The 21,266-nt window shown below is 36.0% G+C and overlaps 1 protein-coding gene across 3 annotated transcripts in view; it reads left to right on the plus strand.

Annotated features, from left to right (window-relative positions):
* The window catches only part of MMS22L (MMS22 like, DNA repair protein), a 126,413-nt gene that overhangs the window by 15,955 nt on the left and 89,192 nt on the right, over window positions 1-21,266 (plus strand). For 2 of the 3 annotated variants that reach the window (XM_005892256.3, XM_070376571.1), the window contains exons 9-11: window positions 1,210-1,323; window positions 3,867-4,040; window positions 14,620-14,682. In XM_005892256.3, the coding sequence (XP_005892318.2) occupies window positions 1,210-1,323; window positions 3,867-4,040; window positions 14,620-14,682 (351 nt within the window). The remainder of the gene's footprint in view (window positions 1-1,209; window positions 1,324-3,866; window positions 4,041-14,619; window positions 14,683-21,266) is intronic. The other variant, XM_070376573.1, reaches the window with a different exon arrangement.

Genomic DNA, 21,266 nt, shown 5'->3' on the forward strand with positions numbered 1-21,266 from the left:
TTTAAACACTTTTCTATTGGTCAAGTAAATAAAACAATGTTTATGATGATTGGAAATTTCTCTTCAAATAGAGACCAGCCCTTTAATAATCTATTGTTATATAACAAAATAAATGAGTACTTAGCTAAAGTTAGTTGACACATTTAAAGAGTGGTTTTGTTTGCTTGTTTTCATAAAAGGTCTAGAATTGGGGGACATTATGTGTTTTTACTAAATTACTTATCATAGTGCTTAAAGCAGTGCTTTAAAAGTGCTATGGTATACATTTATTTTCAGTCAGTGGAAGTCTGTTGACTGTCAGAACTTCAGGTTACAAACATAACTGTTACCTATGGGAAATTGGGATTTTTAATTTTTTAAAATTTAGATCATGTTTTATGTATTGTCTAAATCTAGTCTGTATTTATAATGTAATTAGTAGGTTAACTAGATATGATAAAGTAATATCTTGATGGTTATTTTACTATGTTATGTTAGAAAATTGTATAATATGGGAAATAATGAACACTTGAATTTCAGAAGTCTGGCTGTCCTTGAAAATATAGTGCATATTCTCTGTATGCCACTTGAGGGTATATTTAGGAGCATTGAGAATATGTTTGTTACAAAAATGATAAAATTGTCTAATCTTTATGAATTCCTAATAAATTTGCTTAATTATAAAAAGTTTTAGTCTCAATTACAGTGAATTTAAACTTATTTTCTAATCATTTTCTTAGAAATCTTTTTAATTGGCTGATGGATTAGATCAAGGTTTGGAAACCATGACCCGTAGCCAAATCTAGCACATCAACTTTTTGTAAATAAAGTTTTACTGGAACACATTCCCATCCTATTCATCCATTGTCTATGACTAAAGTTGCTGAACAATGGCAGAGTTGAGTAGTTGTAGCAAAGGCTATTTCACTATTAAAGACTCTAACATTTACTGTCTAGCCCTTTAAAGAACAACTTTGTTCTCCGTTGGACTAGATGATTAAAGCAGTTTTTTTTTTTTAAGTTGGGAATAAATTCATTGTGTACTTTTGTTTTTACATGGAAATTTATTTTAAAAGTTAATGAAATGGTATGTTTTTTATAAGCAATTTTATATAATTGAGCATAAATTTTAAGTCATCAAAACCAATCTTTTAAAACATTTGAGGGGAGATATGTGGCATGTAAAATTCTGCTATCTTGTAATTTACTCCTTTTGGTTCTTTTCTGAAGGTTAGGCCTTCTGAGGCATTAATGAGTCACCATTGCCCATGTCCATGCATTAAAGAATTATGGGTTCTACTCATTCACCTCCTTAATCACAGAAGTAAATGGTCTCTCTCAGAAGTAAGTTATAAAACTATTAGTTATTGTTACTAACCCTTATATTGAATTTATGCAGTTGGTTTGGCAAAAAAAAATCTTATAAAGTTGTTTTGTTTATAAACAGCACTGAATACTAAATACTTATTGTATTTTTAACCCTAAATTGGCAATATGAAAAATCTAGGACAGGTATGAGATTTGACTCATAATTTTATCTTCTCAAGTTCTTTTTTTCTTCTATTAAGAATCCGTTAGGCTAAAGTACTTTAAAAATGCTCTTGTAATTCAAGAAACATTTAGTCAGGAAATGAGGCAGATTTAGATTTATTAATCAATTTTACAGTATCTTATTTCAAGGAGGGAGAAAGAAAAACACAAAGGGGAAGGTGGCAAATTTTATTTTACCTCACTTTGAATCAGTCTTCAGAATGGGACTTTATTTTATTTCAAGTGTTCTGGATTAGGGGGAAAAGAGAAATAGCCATATGCAGAAGTATACAATTAATTGTGAAATGATACTTAAAGAAAGTGGTTTATATGTTCTTATTCAGGTAGGAGTTTAGAATGATTTCTTCCTTATTTTTAAGACTTTATGCATAAATTAAAAAAAAAAAACTCCTCTGTAGCTCTCTGAGTCAGAAGCTCAATTGAGCTTTAAATTTCCTTAAAGACACTACAAATTCAGGGAAAAGTAACAAGAACAAGAGATACCATTCCTATTAGAATGACCAAAATTGGGAACACTGACAACTCTAAATGCTGTTGAGAATGTGAAACAATAGAAACTCATTCATTGTGGTAGAGATATAGAATGGTACAGCCCCTTTGGAAGACATTTTGCCCTGTTCTTACAAACCTTAGTGTGGTTTTAACACATTGATCCAACAGTTGTGTTCATTAGTATTTACCCAGTGAAAATGCATGTCAGCATAGAAACCTGCACATAAATGTTTATAGCAGCTTAATTTATCAATTATTTTATAATTGCCAAAACTTGGAAGCATCCAAGATATCCTTCAGTAGGTAAATGGATAAAGTGTGGTATATTCAGACAATGGAATATTATTTAGCACTAAAAAGAAATTAGCTATCAAGCCATGAAAAGACATGATGGTGGAGATAGTCACTCAGTGGTGTCTGACTCTTAGAATCCCATGGACTGTAGCCCACCAGGTTCCTCTGTCCATGGGATTTCCCAGGCACATTGGAGTGGGTTGCCATAGGAACCTTAAATGCATATTACTAAGTGAAAGAAGCTAGGCTGAAAGGTTACACAATGTATGATTCCAACTACATGACATTCTTTAAAAGCCAAAACTGAAAACAGTAAAAAGATCATTGGCTTCTAGGGGTGGGCAGAACATAGGGGACTTTTAGGACAGTGAAAATATTCTATATAATTTTAATAATAAATTTTAATAACATTGGAGACAGAAGAGATTAAAAGCATTCTGACAGAAAAATGCTGCTTTGAAAAGAGTGGCAATTAGACTGGCAGCTGATTTCTCAACAGCCATAGAGGCCAGTGGGAATGGTATCATCATTTTACTAAAACAAACTAATTTTCAACATACAATTCTTCATCCAGCACAGTCTTTCAAGACTTGGATGAAACAGTTTTCAATGAAGCAAAATTAAAGGGAATCCTGAAAGATAAGTTTAGTAGAATAATAATAATGCCAAAGTGAAAAGGAAGGTTATTTGAGCTATAGGAAGGGAGTAATGAAAGTGGTAAATGTTGTGTATAAATTATAATCGAGTGGGGTTAAGAAATAAAGTACACAGTAATACTAGCTTATAAATTGGGTGGGGCATAAATGAGAATTTTAAAGTCTTTGTTTAGTCCAAGAGAAAAGCAAGATATATGTGAACTTACCGAGATATTTGAATGTATGCTGTTGTTTCTAGGGTATCACTAAAAGAAAAAGTAGATTATTTAACTTGCAGCCTGATAAAGGGGAAAATAGTGAAATTGTCAACCCAAAAGAAGGCAGGAAGGAGGTGTAGATGGGAAAAGTAGGTTATAAATAGAAATATAGAATAAGGTGGTAGATTTAAAACTAAATTTCAGTCATTACAGTAACTGCAAATGGACTACTAATTGCTCATTTAAAACATATACTGTCAAAGACTGTAAGCTGTTTATAAGAGAATCTAAAACAAAGTTTAGAAGAATTTGGAACTGATAGTAAAAGATATGACAAGATATATATCAAGTTATTAAACAATGGAAACAAGCTACATGAGAATACAAATACACAAAAAAAGATGAAGCCAGACAACATGTAATTAAGGCTTGTATATTTAAGTGGCAAAATTTACAAAACTAGGGAATGATAAAGAAGTCAGAATAATTGTTACCCCTGGATGGAAGAAGATGTGGGAGTTGCAAGAGCTAGTCATTTTCTAGTTTTTAACCTGGGTATTTTTATTATTCTCTAAGTTTTACATATGTGTTTTGTATTCTTTTGTATTTCCTTATAAATATGAAGGAAAAAACCCAAATTAAGATTTCTGGATCAGTGTCTGAATTTAACTAAATCATAATACCTCTGTTTCCATAGTCATTTTGGAACTGGTTGAATAAACTACTCAAAACACTTCTTGAAAAATCAAATGACCAGAGAAGATCTGTGCTTATAGTCCAGCCCAGGGACCCATTGGGTTTTAGTTGGTGGATTATTACTCATGTAGCATCATTTTATCAGTTCGATCGCCATGGAACACCAGATGAAATGGTAAGATTTTATGTTTTTAAACTTTCTTAAATTATTGTTAATACATTTTTTTGGTAAACAAATTAGAAAGTGAGCAGAAACAATAATTTAACAAGCTTTTGAAATTAGACATGCTGGATCTTTCTAAATCTTTAAAAAGTGATAACTAAAATCTCTTAAGATTGCCAAAAGGAAAGCCTACATCTCCAGAAATGAGTTAGAGAAGTTTTGGGGGAAGATACTTTAATCTGTTAAACAACCATGAAGTTTACTTCAAATAAAAAAACAGATTTTAACTAGTATGTTAGTTTCTAATTAGAAACATTTTTTTCATTTAAAAAGTGCTATGAAATAAAACCAGCTGGTTGATGTATTCATTTGAAACCTTATTTGTATATAACTTCTTCCATCTTCAGAAGTAGTATAGTATTGTATAAACCCATTAGTTCCATAAAGTAAGCATCTAGAATCTTGAAACCAATGTGTCTATATTTTCAAAATTGGTCTTTTTTTCTGGGGATGATTACAAAGCTGTCTGATCAACAGGCCTACTCTGTGAGCTTGTAAAAATTCAGATTTTTTAAAATCTGGAGATCCTGTTTTAGTACTATAATTTGGTCTGGAGTTTGGGAGTTCTTATTTTTGAAAAGCTCCGTGATTCTCCATCAGGTATGGAAACCACTGCTTTATGAAATGTGTTCCTTGATGGACTTCACATATTTTTCTCTTTTTGGTATACTGGACAGAGCCCAGAAATTATCCATGGAATCTGAGGGTCAGTTAGTGTTGACATAGTGTTGTAGAAATGGAAAGGGCCTTAAGAGGGCCTCCAAGTGATCCCTTAATAATAAAAGATCCTTTAGGAGAGCCCAAGATAAAGTAAGTTAAGTCAGAAAGTGCTCTGACAAGTCCATATACTGCTCAGTTTCAGTGTATTTAAGCATTTTACTGACTCTTTGAGAGAGAATAATAGAATGAGCTTCTCAGAGAAAGATCGTATGTCCTTTGTTTATGCTTGTGAGTCCTTCCCATACTGGTGTATGGAAAATGATAAATGCTATTATTACTGTAGAAGTGCTCTTATTGAGTATCTTAATGGAGTTAATATGGTTATGTTTCACTTCTTTTAGTTCTTAAAATACTAGAACAACAAAGAACTCAAAAAATTTACCTATAATTCAAAGGTCTTTGCATAAGCATTTTTATTTCTCTTACCTTAATTCTTCCAAATACATATTTCTGATTTTAAATCACTGTAAATGAATATGGCAATTAGTTAAGCACTTCATGAGTTCCTGTTGAGTGGCTATCATAATAATAGGTGCCCATGATAGGATACTCATGAAATAAATTGTGCTGCCTCTTCAAGTAATATGCTTTCAAGTTATTAATGCTTGCTGAAACTGCCATTAACACTTACTTCAATAAGCAGTACATTTTAGTAGTGGTTGATATTGACCCCCACATACTCCCAGTATGGTAGGTAATCTAGCCACATTAATATATATCATTACTATTACTATTGTAGTGTTGAATTGTACTGGTACAACCCTCAGTTGCCATTGCTGAAATTACTCTTCTATTTCATACAGAGAACTCCATAGGACATTATTGCTTTTATTAGCTCTGGATCAGGATAGTGAAAGAATTGTCTGTATTTAGAATAGATTAACCTACGTCTATTTGTAAGGCCTCCCCAGACAGCCATTTTGCTTTTTTGCATTTCTTTTCCATGGGGATGGTCTTGATCCCTGTCTCCTACACAATGTCACAAACCTCAGTCCATAGTTCATCAGGCACTCTTATCAGATCTAGTCTCTTAAATCTATTTCTCACTTCCACTGTATAATCATAAGGGATTTGATTTAGGTCATACCTGAATAGTCTAGTGGTTTTCCCTACTTTCTTCAATTTCAGTCTGAATTTGGCAATAAGGAGCTCATGATCTGAGCCACAGTCAGGTCCCAGTCTTGTTTTTGCTGACTGTATAGAGCTTCTCCATCTTTGGCTGCAAAGAATATAATCAATCTGATTTTGGTGTTGACCATCTGGTGATGTCCATGTGTAGAGTCTTCTCTTGTGTTGTTGGAAGAGGGTGTTTGTTACGACCAGTGCATTTTCTTGGCAAAACTCTATTAGTCTTTGCCCTGCTTCGTTCCATATTCCAAGGCCAAATTTGCCTGTTACTCCAGGTGTTTCTTGACTTCCTACTTTTGCATTCCAGTCCCCTATAATGAAAAGGACATCTTTTTTGGGTGTTAGTTCTAAAAGGTCTTGTAGGTCTTCATAAAACTGTTCAACTTCAGCTTCTTCGGCGTTACTGGTTGGGGCGTAGACTTGGATTACTGTGGTATTGAATGGTTTGCCTTGGAAACGAACAGAGATCATTCTGTCATTTTTGAGATTGCATCCAAGTACTGCATTTCGGACTCTTTTGTTGACCATGATGGCTACTCCGTTTCTTCTGAGGGATTCCTGCCCGCAGTAGTAGATATAATGGTCATCTGAGTTAAATTCACCCATTCCAGTCCATTTCAGTTTGCTGATTCCTAGAATGTCGACATTCACTCTTGCCATCTCGTGTTTGACCACTTCCAATTTACCTTGATTCACGGACCTGACATTCCAGGTTCCTATGCAGTATTTCTCTTTACAGCATTGGACCTTGCTTCTATCACCAGTCACCTCCACAACTGGGTATTCTTTTTGCTTTGGCTCCATCCCTTCATTCTTTCTGGAGTTATTACTCCATTGATCTCCAGTAGCATATTGGGCACCTACTGACCTAGGGAGTTCCTCTTTCAGTATCCTATCATTTTGCCTTTTCCTACTGTTCATGGGGTTCTCAAGGCAAGAATACTGAAGTGGTTTGCCATTCCCTTCTCCAGTGGACCACATTCTGTCAGACCTCTCCACCATGACCCGCCCGTCTTGGGTGGCCCTACGCGGCATGGCTTAGTTTCATTGAGTTAGACAAGGCTGTGGTCCTAGTGTGATTAGACTGACTAGTTTTCTGTGATTATGGTTTCAGTGTGTCTGCCCTCTGACACCCTCTTGGCAGCACCTACCGTTTTACTTGGGTTTCTTACTTTGCCAACAAAGGTCCATCTAGTCAAGGCTATGGTTTTTCCAGTGGTCATGTATGGATGTGAGAGTTGGACTGTGAAGAAAGCTGAGCACCGAAGAATTGATGCTTTTGAACTGTGGTGTTGGAGAAGACTCTTGAGAGTCCCTTGGACTGCAAGGAGATCCAACCAGTCCATTCTGAAGGAGATCAGCCCTGGGTGTTCTTTGGAAGGAATGATGCTAAAGCTGAAACTCCAGTACTTTGGCCACCTCATGCGAAGAAGAGTTTACTCATTGGAAAAGATTCTGATGCTGGGAGGGATTGGGGGCAGGAGGAAAAGGGGACTATAGAGGATGAGATGGCTGGATGGCATCACCGACTCGATGGACGTGAGTTTGAGTGAACTCCAGGAGATGGTGATGGACAGGGAGGCCTGGCGTGCTGCGATTCATGGGGTTGCAAAGAGTCGGACATGACTGAGTGACTGAACTGAACCCAACCTATGTCTTTTAATATTGCCAGTAGTTCTTTTATGATTTGATTTGCTTTTGTCAAGATACCTATTTTTTTAATCTTAATCTTTAAAATTATGTAGAAGTTCTAGAGAGATTTAGAGGAAAGAGAACCATGTGTTAGTTGCTCAGCCGTGTTCGGCTCTTTGCAACTCCATGGACTGTAGCACGCCAGGCTCCTCTGTCCATGGAATTCTCCAAGCAAGAATACTGGAATAGGTTGCCATTTCCTGCTCCAAAAGAGAGCCAGAGTATTTGGGGAAAAAACTACTTTTATATAATAAAAATAATAAAGATGTGTCATACATGTGTATATATATCAAATAGATTCTGCCTTTATTCATGAGTCCTCAAAGAGTTTCAGACATTTCTTGATTTCTTAATGGCTTTAAAAGAAACACTCAAACTCTCCAGTTAATGATAGTTTTCTTTAGGGTTGATACCTTCAGCATTTTGCATTTGCAAAGTGTTTAATATCTCAGAGTGACTATTTGGTTTTTATCTCAATGAAGTGTAATGAAGTAGGCTAGAGATTAGTATTATATCCATTTTACAGTTAAAGAGACTGAGGTACATAGTAGTTGTACTGTGTACAACTAAAAAACAGTAGCTACTAAAATAGTTGCTACTAATAAAAAATAACAACCTATTTTTTATTACTTAGATAAATTCAGTATTAGGGACTGTCTGAGGATATGGATACGTCTCTGGGAAGGTTACCATGTATATCAATTTGCCAGGGACAATCCCAGTTTGTGTCCATTTCTCCCTTATTCCCCATCTGGTTAGTTTTTCTCCCTTTATTCTCAAAAGTTTCTCAATTTGGTTTATAAATCATATAATTATTTTAATCTCTGATCATAAGGATATATTAACTCATTCTTTCAGAGATTATATAAGATGTTAATTTGTGTCTGCTGCTGCTGCTGCTGCTAAGTCGCTTCAGTCGTGTCCAACTCTGTGCAACCCCATAGACGGCAGCCCACCAGGCTCCCCCGTCCCTGGGATTCTCCAGGCAAGAACACTGGAGTGGGTTGCCATTTCCTTCTCCAATGCATGAAAGTGAAAAGTGAAAGGGAAGTCGCTCAGTCGTGTCCAACTCTTTGGCGACCCCGTGGACTGCAGCCCACCAGGCTCCTCTGTCCAGGGATTTTCCAGGCAAGAGTACTGGAGTGGGGTGCCATTGCCTTCTCTGAATTTGTGTCTGAGAGCTACTTAAAGAGTTTTGAAAATTATCTGAATTTCTTTTCTCCTTATGGTGTATTAGCATAGCCAGCTACTGTATGGAGAATGGTTATGCATTGATCATGCTTTATTTCACTAAAGAATTACCTGGTGTGAGAGGATGATAGAAAGCAACAGTGATTAATCATATATTCTGCAGCGGAGAACTACCTCCAGTCTTGTGATAATCATAAAGATGTTTCAGTTTTTAAATGTAAACTGCTTTGCCCTGAAGGTTAACGTGAAATCTTTCTTTTTTAGGTCGATTTCACATATGGTTAATTTTTTTTTTTAAGTTTTTGTAAACTAGACATTAGCTGTATGTGTATTTAAATAAAAACTTGCCAATTGCTTAATACTGGCTTATAAGAAAAATTTGGTATCTCACTTTTCATTGTCGAGGCTTTATATATTCATATATTTCTGTTTAATGCTTGTCTCCCAACATAGATGTGTTATCTTCTTACAACCCCAGCCATGTGTTTTGCTTTTATTCTTTAGAAATACAGTTGATTTCTAGTGTTTGAGGTATACAGAAAAGTGATTCAGTTATATGTATTCTTTTTCATATTCCATTCCATTATACATTATTACAGTATACTGAATATAGAGTTCCCTGTGCTATATAGTAGATCCTTGTTATCTATTTTATATGTAGTAGTGTATATCTGTTAATCCAGTATTCCAAATTTATATCTTCCCCCTTTCTCCTTTGGTAACCATAAGCTTGTATTCTATGTCTGTGAGTCTATTTCTTTTTTGTCAATAAGTTCATTTGTATCATTTTTTTAAGATTCCACATGTAAGTGATATATAATATTTGTCTTTCTCTGACTTATTTCACTTAGTATGATCTCTAGGTCCATCTGTGTTGCTGGAAATGGCATTATTTCATCCTTTTTTATGGCTGAGTAATACTTCTTTGTGTGTATGTAGACACACACAACATCTTCTTTATCCATTCATCTGTAGATGGACGTTTGGGTTGCTTCCATGTCTTGGCTATTGTAAATAGTGCTACTATGAACATTGGGGTATGTGTATTTTTTTGAATTAGTTTTTGTCTTTTCTGGTATATGCTCAGGAGTGGGATTGCTGGATCATATGGTAACTGTTATTTTTACTTTTATAAAGACTGAAGACTCCTTACTGTTCTCCATAGCGACCATACCAATTTACATTCCCACCAACAGTATAGGAGGATTCTCTCTTCTCGACACCCTCTCCACCATTAATTATTTGTAGACTTTTTGATAAAGGCTGTTCTGACTCATGTGAGGTGATACCTGATTATAGTTTTGATTTGTATTTCTCTAATAATTCGTAATATTGAGCATCTTTTCGTGTGACGGTTAGCCATCTGTTTGTCTTCTCTAGAGAAATGTCTGTATAGGTCATCTGCCCAGTTTTTGATTGAGTGTTTGGTTTTTTGGTATTGAGCTATGTGAGTTGTTTGTATATTTTGGAAATGAATCTCTTGTTAGTCACATCATTTGCAAATATTTTCTCCCATTCTATTACTTTGCTGTACAATAGCTTTTAAGTTTAACTAGCTCTCATTTGTGTATTTTTGTTTTTGTTTCCATTACTATAGGAGATGGATCCAAAAAAACATTGCTGTGATTTATGTCAGAGTGTTCCTGTATTTTATGGTATCTGGTCTTCCATGTAGGTCTTTATTCCGTTTTGAATTTATGTTAGTATATGGTGTTAAGAGAATGTTCTCAGTTCATTCTTTTATATGCAGCTGCCCAGTTTCCCCAGCACTGGTTGTTGAACAGGCTGTTTTCTCCATTGTATATTCTTTTGTCATAGATTAGATGACCAGAAGTGTGGGGGTTTATTTCTGGACTTTATCCTATTCCATTGATCTATATTTCTGTTTTTGTGCCAGTACCACATTTTTAAAAAAATTATTTATATAGGTCTCTAATATAATCTGGAGTCAGGGCACATGATTTCTCTAATTCCATTCTTTTTTCTCAAGATTGTTTTGGCTATTCGGGGTCTTTTGTGTTTCCATACAAATAAAATTTTTTTGGTTCTTGTTCTGTAAACAGTGACATGAGTAATTTGATAGGGATCGCATGAGTAATTTGATAGGTAATCTGTAGATTGCCATGGGTAGTAGAGTCATTTTGACAATGTTGATTTCTTCCAGTTAAAAGTGGTGAGAGTAGGCATCCTTGCCTTGCTCCTAATGAGTGTTACCTCTTACAATTTTAATCACCTATTTTAAAAGCAAATATAGTTTAAAGAGAATAATTACTTTGGGACATTACAGGGATCATCAGTACAATCAGTCTGGCTAGCTTATTCTTGTCTTTGAAACTTTTGGAATAGTGATTAGATAAAGGTGTGAAATACATACTTAAAATGAGCATTGCTTCAGGTTACCTAGTTGGCTGGACGTGGAGACTCAGTTCAGTTCAGTTGCTCTTGTGTCCGACTCTTTGTGACCCCCTGGACTGCAGCAGACCAGGCTTCCCTGTCCATTACCAACTCCCGGAACTTACTTAAACTCATGGCCATTGAGTCATTTATGCCATCAAGCCATTAAATCCTCTGTTGCCCCCTTTTTCTCCTGTCCTCAATCTTTCCTAGCATCCTGGGTCTTTTCCAGTGAGTCAGCTCTTTGCATCAGGTGGCCAAAGTATTGGAGCTTCAATTTCAGCATCAGTCCTTCCAATGAGTATTCAGGGTTGATTTCCTTTAGGATTGACTGGTTTGATCTCCTTGTTGTCCAAGGGACTCCCCATTATTCTTCTCCAGCACCACAATTTGAAAGCATCAATTCTTGGGCGCTCAGCCTTCTTTATGATCCAACACTCACATCCGTATATGACTACTGGAAAAAACATAGCATTGACTGTACAGACCTTTGTTTGCAAAGTGATGTCTCTGCTTTTTAATATACTGGCTAGGTTTGTCATAGCTTTTCTTCCAAGGAGCAAACATCTTTTAATTTTGTGACTGCAGTTACCATCCACAGTGATTTTGGAGCCTAAGAAAATCAAGTCTGTCACTTTCCATTGTTTCCCCATCTATTTGCCATGAAGTGATGGGACTGGGTGCCATGGTTTTAATTTTTTGAAACGAAACTAAACTGTTAGCATCAATGTGTGATGGTATGCAGGGGAATTTTGAGCATTAACTTGCTAGTATGTGAAATGAGCACAACCGTACAGTAGTTTGAATATTTGGCACTGATTTCTTTGAGTTTGGAATGAAAACTGACCTTTTCCAGTCCTGTGGCCATTGCTGAGTTTTCCAAATTTGCTGGCATATTGCTTGTAGTACTTTAACAGCATCATCTTTTAGGATTTGAAATAGCTCAGCTGGAATTCAGTCACCCTCACTAGCTTTGTAGTAATGCTTCCTAAGGCACACTTGACTGCATACTCCAGGATGTCTGGCTCTAGGTGAGTGACTACACCATCGTGGTTATCTGGGTCGTTAATACCTTTTTTGTACAGTTCTTGTATGTATTCTTGCCACCTCTTCTTAATCTCTTCTGTTAGGTCCTCGCTGTTCTGTCCTTTGTTGTACCCATCTTTGCATGAAATGTTCTTTTGGTATCCAATTTTCTTGATGAGATCTCCTGACTTTGCCATTCTGTTGTTTTGCTCTATTTCTTTGCATTGTTCACTTAGAGCTCTTATCTTTTCTTGCTATTCTTTGGAACTCTGTATCTTTCCTTTTCTCCTTTGCCTTTCACTTCTCTTCTCTTCTCAGCTATTTGTGAAACGTCTTCCAAAAACCAGTTTGCCTCTTTGCATTTCTTTTTGTTTGGGATGGTTTTGGTCACCCCCTCCTGTACCGTGTTACAAACCTCCATCCATAGTTCTTGAGGCACTCTATTGGCAATGCCTTGAATCTATTTGTCACTTCCCACTGTATAATCGTAAGGGATTTGATTTAGGTCATACCTGAATGGTCTGGTGGTTTTCTCTACTTTCTTCAATTTAAGTCTTGATTTTGCAATAAGGAGCTCATGATCTAAACCACAGTTAGCTCCAGGTCTTGTTTTTGCTGACTGTATAGAGCTTCTCTGTTTTCACCTGCAAAGAATATATAATCAGTCTGATTTCAGAATTGACCATCTGATGATGTCCATGTAGTTCTCTTTGGTCCAGGGCAAATTCTGTATTACATGTTTTTTCCTGATAAATATTTTGCATGTACTTTATTTACATAAATATATTTGAGAAAACCAGTAATTCCTTTCTAAAAACTACATCATTGTACAATACTAGTTATCTACTGATGTGGAACAAAATTTTGCTCCTTAAAAGAATGAACATCTCACACAGTTCTTGAGGGTCTGACATCCAGTAGAAGCCTAGGTGGGTTGTTCTGGCTCAGAATCTCGTGAGTTTGTAATCAAGCTGTCCCCTGGGACCTCAATCTCTAGGGCTGGAGGGTTTACTTCTCACTAACCTTGACAGAAGGCCTTAATTACCCATCATGTAAGCCTCTTTGGTACTGTTCTTAGCATAACTTTTCCCAGTAGTCAGTGAGAGAGATTGTCATTAAGACAGAATCTTCAATGTCCTTTAATCTTGGGAGTGACATACTTTCAGTACTATTAGTGCTGGTATTCTTCTATTAACTCTGGTTAATAGACCAACTCTGGTACAGTGTGGGAGGGGATTGAATAAGGGCATGAATTCCCAGAAGCAGAGATCACTAGGGGCTGTCTTAGAGCTGGCTACCATAGTCACTAAGCACCTTTATTAAGGAAATACTTGTTCAGTAATTTCTTGTAGTTAGCATCCATCTTATATGAGCATTATCCAGCCACTTAAAATCTGAATGTGCTTTAACTTTTTATTGGTCACTGGAGTTCATCCTTATGAACAGCATGGATGCTATGATAGGGATAGGAGGGTGTGAGGAAACTCTTTGCCTTTATTCTTTAAGGCCTCTGGCTTAGCTTTCTGAGGTCTCAGGCTTGCTTTTGTACCTTTTGTTCTTCCCTTGTTTGAAACTAGCTGTGATTTGCATCTTTGTGAATGTACTTTCTTTGCTTCTGGTTTTGACCAGTATCCACATATCCAAATCTTTAGGAACTGAATATCAAGTGAACTAGCATGCGTGCTCAGTCGTGTCCAGCTCTTTGCGACCCCGTGGGCTATAACCTACCAGGCTCCTCTGTCCGTGAGATTCTCCAGGCAAGAATACTGGTGTGGGTTGCCATTTCATCCTTCAGGGGGTCTTCCTGACCTGGAGATCAAATCTGGTTTTTCTGCACTGCAGGCAGATTCTTTACCACTGACCCACCTGGGAATCAAGTGAACCAGGCATCCTGTGAAAAGTTCCTCTAGGTTTTTCCTTGGGAAAAGTAGAGTTGTTCTTATTGCTTAGCCTTTGTGATGTTGGCTTTTTGAGTCGTTTTTATCTTTCTTCTTTATTGTAGAGGCTTCTGGATAGTTCAGGTTGCCTGGTAAGTGACCACTGGCTAAATGAGGTACCAAGTGTGTAAAAGTTGTTTTACAATAATTTTTTTAGTTACTTGTTTACTAGAGTAGACCATTTTGAGGCCGTTAGCATAAAACAAAGGTAAAAATCTCTACTGAGTAAAGTACAGAATAAGGAAGATACTTGGTGGTGTAAAAGACTCTAAAATATACTTAGAGGTTTTTTTTTTTCCTATTAGATAATAATTGACAGCAAAAGTTTACTATTTGTTAAAACGTTTATAATTTTATAGAAGTACCACTTTAATAAAACAACTCCTGATAATTGGAGTATTTATAGAGCAATAATTTTAATGCAGTATTTTCTCCCTTTCTAGAGACAAATGGAATCAAATTGGAATTTTGTAGAAGAACTGCTGAAAAAGTCCATCAGTGTTCAGGTACACATTTAAAGTGAGATGGTTTGTGGGCCTTGCTAAATTTTTATGTTACAGATTTTATTTTTAAGAACCAAGCAAACCGTTAAAATGATTTAAGTAACAAACTTGGTTTACTTATTAGAAACCTGAGATAAGAATCATCATTCTTTGTTAATACAGGGTCTTTGTATCATAGTTTTTATTTTGAAGATTTTTATTTTAACACTGAGTTGCCAGTTAAAGGGCAAAGATAATTATCGTAGTTGGTGACTTTGACAAAATGTATTCAAAATAAGGAGCAGAAGCTTTAGAATCAGCCATTCCTTGACTGTATGATATCAAGTCTAGGAGACATGATGAGGGAGATAGTCAGTGGCATTGGAAATTCAGTTATATCCTCGTCACAGCAGGAAGGTGACTTGCCTTGCTGAGCAATTTGTCTTACAGGCTTGAATCATACTCTGACTGATAAGGTCCTAGTTTCTGAGCCCTCATTTCATAGCTTATCATTTTTCTTTCTGCAGAACTGTTAATGCAGTGCTTCATGGCCCAGAGGTCAGATTTGACCTCCTTTTAAAATAGTTTTAAGTGTGCTCTTCATCACATCTTTAAACATATTGTATTATAGTTCTGTAAAGTTTTGTGGCATAAGTTGTTTATGTAAGATTTTAAAGGGAAATTTTAGTATTTTTTTTAGTTTGGGTAATAGACTCATTTTCTTTTAAGAAATGAGGATTGTTAAAAACCTGAAGAGGAATAAAAAATATAGTAGTATAAGACTGCTACACATATACACATACATTTATTTTTTACCCATATCTTTGAAAATTGTTTTAATGGCTTAAAATTTTGTTTTCCCTATTATCATTACTCTTATTTTTTTTAGGTAAAAATATAAGTACATTTAGTTACAAGATAAAACTTCTAGTTATGAACTAAGAATTCTAGATTAGAATGCCAAAGAACTCTGAATACAGCAGTTGCATCAGAAGCAAAAGAGCTGTAATCTCAACCATTGTAAAAATTGTTGTTTCTTTTTTTGTATCATTTTAATTGGCTTTCTCCTCTGTTCTTTTTGAGAGCATACTGATTTTAGTAGCTCAAAGTTTCAGACATGTATTTTTTTTACTTCAAGAATGTGTGGAATCCCTAAAATTGGCCATTGTTTACATCATCAGTCTTTTAATGGTATCTGCTAAAGTGGTTGTGAGGATACATCCCCAATTCTTTTAAGGAGGTAGACTGACATGTAGATTTACCTGGCTTGGGATTTCCCAAGATGTGGGACTTTTTGGTGATAAAACCAGGGAAGACCTTAGAAAACTGGGCCAAGTCAATCATCCTAGAAGCAAGGATAGTACAGCTAATCTAAGAAACTTTCTCTGTGAATTTAGGTCTAGCATAAAGTCAAAGAAATATCTTTCCTGTGAGAGAAGAGGTCATTGTAATATTTAGAAAAAAGCAGTCCATTCTCTCTAGTTATCTCAATTTTGTCTTGCCTTGATTGTATCAAATTAGATTTTATAAGTAGTATAGGACTACTTGCTAGAGTTTTTGAAACCAATTTTGTGGGTTCAGTAGGTGGTCATAAAGAATAAATAATATGTTTGGATAGAGCTATCAGTTTGATTATCTGTTTTTCCCCATTGAGGTAAATTAAAATCTGAACATGCTTGTGTGCTTTGACTTCATCTCCAACTGTGAAAGAAAGAGTCTGTTTGCAATATTTAAAAAAAAAATGTTTTACATATACAGCAGTCTTCAAATAAAATTGGTGGACATTCCACTGTAGTTTTGATTAAGCAAATAACGTTCCAAATCTTTTTGTAGCCATAGAGAATCTTCCAGAAACAGACACTGAGCTTTGTTAGTAAAGAGAACATATATTGTTAAATTTTGCTTAAACTAAATAGTTAAGTATTTGCTCTAAAAACATTCTTCTGAGGTAATCCTGTGTAATATTTGTGAATGTTAACAGTAAACATTTGTTCTACCTTTACAACATCATTATTTTCATATGAAAAGGGACGTTTTTAGTTTTATGCCACTTTTTAAATAAAGCCTCATTATTTTCTGAGTTCACAACAATTGTCTTTCAAAGGGCATGAAGGGATGCAAGAAGAAATCCTAAGCAAGCCTAATATTTAAAAAATATTTTTATTTGTCAAATAATCCTGAGAGTCTTAAGGCTAAAAACAACTCAGAATATGACTAGTTCTGAATAATGTGGGTCAATCTTCTAATTACTAATCAGAATTACTGTGTTTTTGGACAGAGGGATTTTGACTGGGATATTGAAGTCTCTTTGTTTAGTCACTGAGTCATGTCGGCCTCTGTGACCCCATGGACTGTAGCCCGTCAGGCATCTCTGTCCATGGGATTTCCCAGGCAAGAATACTGGAGTGGGTTGCCTTTTCCTCTTCCAGGGGATCTTCCTGACCCAGGGATTGAACCCATGTCTCCTGCATTGGCAGGCAGATTCTTTACCACTGAGTCACCAGGGAAGCTGCTAACTCTCTTTATCCAATCCTGATAAAATCCCATCAGACTGATAGTTACTATTTAGCTTCAACATAAGTTTTATTCTCTAGATGGTTTCTGATAGGCAAGTTAGTTATGCATAAAAAATGAATCCCCAGTTGTTATATTGCCATTTCTATAAAATAAGCTAAAAAATGTTTTTATTTTTAGTTCAGTAAAACAATTTGGTGCGTGGAATATACCCAAATTTAATATGCCTGCTTTTGATCTTTCAAAACAAAAGTTCTAGGAAGATATCCTTTTTGAAAGGACTGAGAGATCAGCAGCAGACACTGGAGTATTCTAGGATTGCTTTTTATATGAAATAGTTTATATGTACTCATTCAGCTGAGATGAGACACCCAGAGAGCCCACAGGATCTTGTGATAAATGTAGAAATTGAGTAGCGTGGGCTCTGGATTTGAGATAGGTAGGTTTGAATCTACATGGAAAAGAGCCCCACGTGCCTTCTGGTTTATTAAAAATCAGAGAGAGTGGATTTAGATAATGTTAATCAAAATTCTTGGTTTAGGTAGAGTTTGGCTTCAACACTCAGAAAATTAAAATATATCCATTTAAGGTACAATAGTGTGAATGTGTTGCATTTATTATATGATTGTCAAGACTCAATGTTTTAGCTAAAAAAAATTCAAAGCGACAGCTGTCACTGTGCGAGCACTGTCCATAGCACTAGATGTACATTTTCCACTCATGACAGTCTTGTGAAGTCCCATTTTAGACATTAGGAAAACTGGGACACAGAGTAAGCCTTGTCCAGGTTCACTCAGCTAGCTAGGAAGTGGTGGAGCTGGAATTTGAATCATCATATGTGTTTTTTAGTCATTCCAGAGTGAAGTCTCTCAGTCGTATCCAACTCTTTGCTACCCTATGGACTGTAGCCTACCAGGCTCCTTTGCCTATGGGATTTTCCAGGCAAGAATACTGGAGTGGGTTGCCATTTCCTTCTCCAGGGGATCTTCCCAACCCAGGGATCGAACCCAGGTCTCCCACATTGTAGGCAGATGCTTTACCATCTGAGCCATGAGGGAAGTCCTACGGAGGAAGTCATTCCAAACTCCCTCAAAACACTTGACCTTGTAAGATTCTTAATAAAACTCTGCTTTTTGTTGTTGTTTTAAAACTTTCTTTTTTGAAACTTCTTTGCTGTTATATCTTTCATTAGTAATGTACTTTGATTTGTGAGATCTGTTTTGGTAATACTTGTGGAAAGCAACTATCTCAATTTTCCACTTTTTTAAATTTGTTTTTGTGATCTTCTCTCTCTCCAATAAGTCTATGATGAGAAAAATGTAAGGTAGGAAGAAATTAATATACTCAGGTGTTCTCAAACATTCTTCCTCACCATATTTCAGCTGTTTTTCCATTATGAATTTGAACTAAGATGTCTGTTGGCTCCTCTACTTCTAACTATTGTAAATTCTTATCTCTTTGGCTTTCTGAACTTGAAGATGGGCAAATCATTTAATTCAGCTGATGTGTGCCCACCCACACAATTTTTAATGGAAATTTTTAAGAAGCACTAAGGGAACATGGTTCTAAACAAAATAATGGATGAATATACAAAACATGAGCATGTGCTTTACAACAAATACAGTGATTAATTAAAAAAAAGGAACTTGCTTTTCAAGTCACACTCAACTGACTTACCCTGCCAGAACTGTGGAGAAAATGGTATTTTATAAGACATTTCTTTTCATTTTAATCTGTAGCCACTAGCAAGAAAAGGATGGGAAATTTATCTCCTTTCCTTAACCAAAAAAAAAAAAAAGGGAGGAAAAATCCCCCAGGATACTGTATTTAATTTCTTCTTGATTGGTTGCAGTGGAAAGAGCATGGGCTTTGGTCTCACAAACTTTGATTCAAATCTTGTTCTGGTCACTAAGAGCAATCTTGATCAAATCTGGTGTCAATCAGATGTTTATTTAGATGTTTATTTTTTTTCCCTCATGTTTTTGGAAGGTGGTATAGTATATCTAACAAGTTTTGGAGTCATGAGTCCTAACTCCTTCCCATATGCACTTGGGTAAGCCATTTATAATTTCTGAACCTTAGCCCGTTTTTTTTTTTTGGTAAAATGAGTGTAGTAAAACAGATGGTATGAGACATACATGAATAACATACGTAAAACATCATATGATATCAGACACATAGTTGGTATTTAACCTTTTGTTTTTCCCAAACTTTGTACATTTTTATGGTTTAAATACCTTTTTGTGAATTTTACATGTAAATGATTTTCAGACACCAAACAAAGCAACACAAAACTCTTCAAAACGAACCCACTTTTTTCATGTAATTCACTTTTTAATCTTGCAGTGTAATTAAATTAGTATGTTTTAATTCACATCAGTAGTGTGCCATGAGAATAAACCTACATCTAGTTTAATATTTTCATAATAAAATCAAAGAACATTAGTGACCAACGAGGGTTCAATGAGTTTATTTATCAGAGGAACTAAATATCTTTCCCTAAACCATAGAGCCACTTGATGAGAAGAAACACTAGAACTCAGATCTGTTTTGTTGATAAAACATTTACGGAGTCTCTTTGGTAAAGCAGGCACTGTGCTAGGCCTGGGGAGCACTATCACAGCCCTTAGGGAACTCATAGACTTGAAGGTAGATAGGAAGGTGAGAACTGTGTGAAGTGTCCATGAAGCTGTGTAACTTTGTACAGAAAGTGGTGATCCCCTTCTCTTTCTGAAATACTTCTCTCAGGGCCCATGATGCCTGGTTTCCTACCTACTTCATTGGGTTTTGCTTATAGGCCTCCTTTTTCTTGATACCTAAATTTTGGAATAGCAATAGGCTGTCAGTTCTGGGTTCTTTTCTGTTTTCTGTCCACAGTCTTTCCTAGATTGATCTTATATAGGCCTTTAGCTCTAAAAACCATCAATATGAAGGTAATATCCAAATTTGTATCAGTAGCTCTGCCTTTTTCCTTGAGCTATAGACCCATAAATTGTCTGTGTAATATTTGTACTCGGTTGCCCTGTGCACTCTCACCTGTTCCTTCTCTGCTCTTTGCCACCATAAGAATTGAGTGGTTCCATCAATTCATTTTCTTAAGCCAAAACTTAAGAATTCCCCTGAATTGCTATCTTTCCTTCATACCTTAATATAAGTCATAAACAAATTCCATCAACATAACTCTAAAATTGTCTTCCTGTCTTAATCTTACAGTTTCACAGTTATCTCCTAGAATTTTAAGTTGGTGGGAGAAGGAAGTAGAAAAAAGGAGACATTTTAATCTTCTGTGATGAAATAACCACGCACCTTTGTTGAAAAGAGACAATACTGAATCCATTCAACAATTATTTACCTAAAGCATAATGTTTCCCAGGCACCGTCACATTTCCAGCATGTCTGCTTTGTACTTAACCTTTGTCTGCTTTTCTGTTACACTGGAAGTTCTCTTTCAGCTCTTCTAACTGATCTTATACCTCTGTTCTTATCCGCTATTGTCATCTTGCTTGATCCAGTGTAGCATTTTTGAAGCATTCATTTCATGTCACCCCTGTGTTTACAGTCCTCTAAAGGTTTCCCAACATAATTAAAATACAGTCCATACTTCTGATTGTGACGTGTAAAGCCTTAAATGAGATATGGTTCCTGACTATCTCTGACTTAATCCTATAATACCAAGCTTACTGCTAATTCAGGAAGTTTCCATGTATTTTCTCTGCCATCAGTGCTTTACTTTCATTTCTGTATGTGGTTGGCTCTTTTCCATCCAATCATTTAACCCAAATTCCAGCCCATAAAAGCTCAGATGGTAAAGAATCTGTCTGCAATGCAAGAGACCAGAGTTCCATCCGTGGGTGGGGAGGATCCCCTGGAAGAGTAAGATGGCAGCCCACTTCAGTATTCTTGCCTGGAGAATCCCATGGACAGAGGAGCCTGGCAGGCTACAAGCCATGGGGTTGCAGAGAATCAGACACGACTGAGCAACTAACACTACTACTGCTAGCCCTCAAAAAGGCCTTTCAGTTCGTAGTGCCTGATAAAAAAAATGACCCACATCCTCTGTCAGTTACTCTACCACATTACTCTGCTTTTCTTTT

This window comes from Bos mutus, chromosome 9 (genome assembly GCF_027580195.1).
Source record: "Bos mutus isolate GX-2022 chromosome 9, NWIPB_WYAK_1.1, whole genome shotgun sequence".
In the NCBI taxonomy this organism is placed as follows: domain Eukaryota; kingdom Metazoa; phylum Chordata; class Mammalia; order Artiodactyla; family Bovidae; genus Bos; species Bos mutus.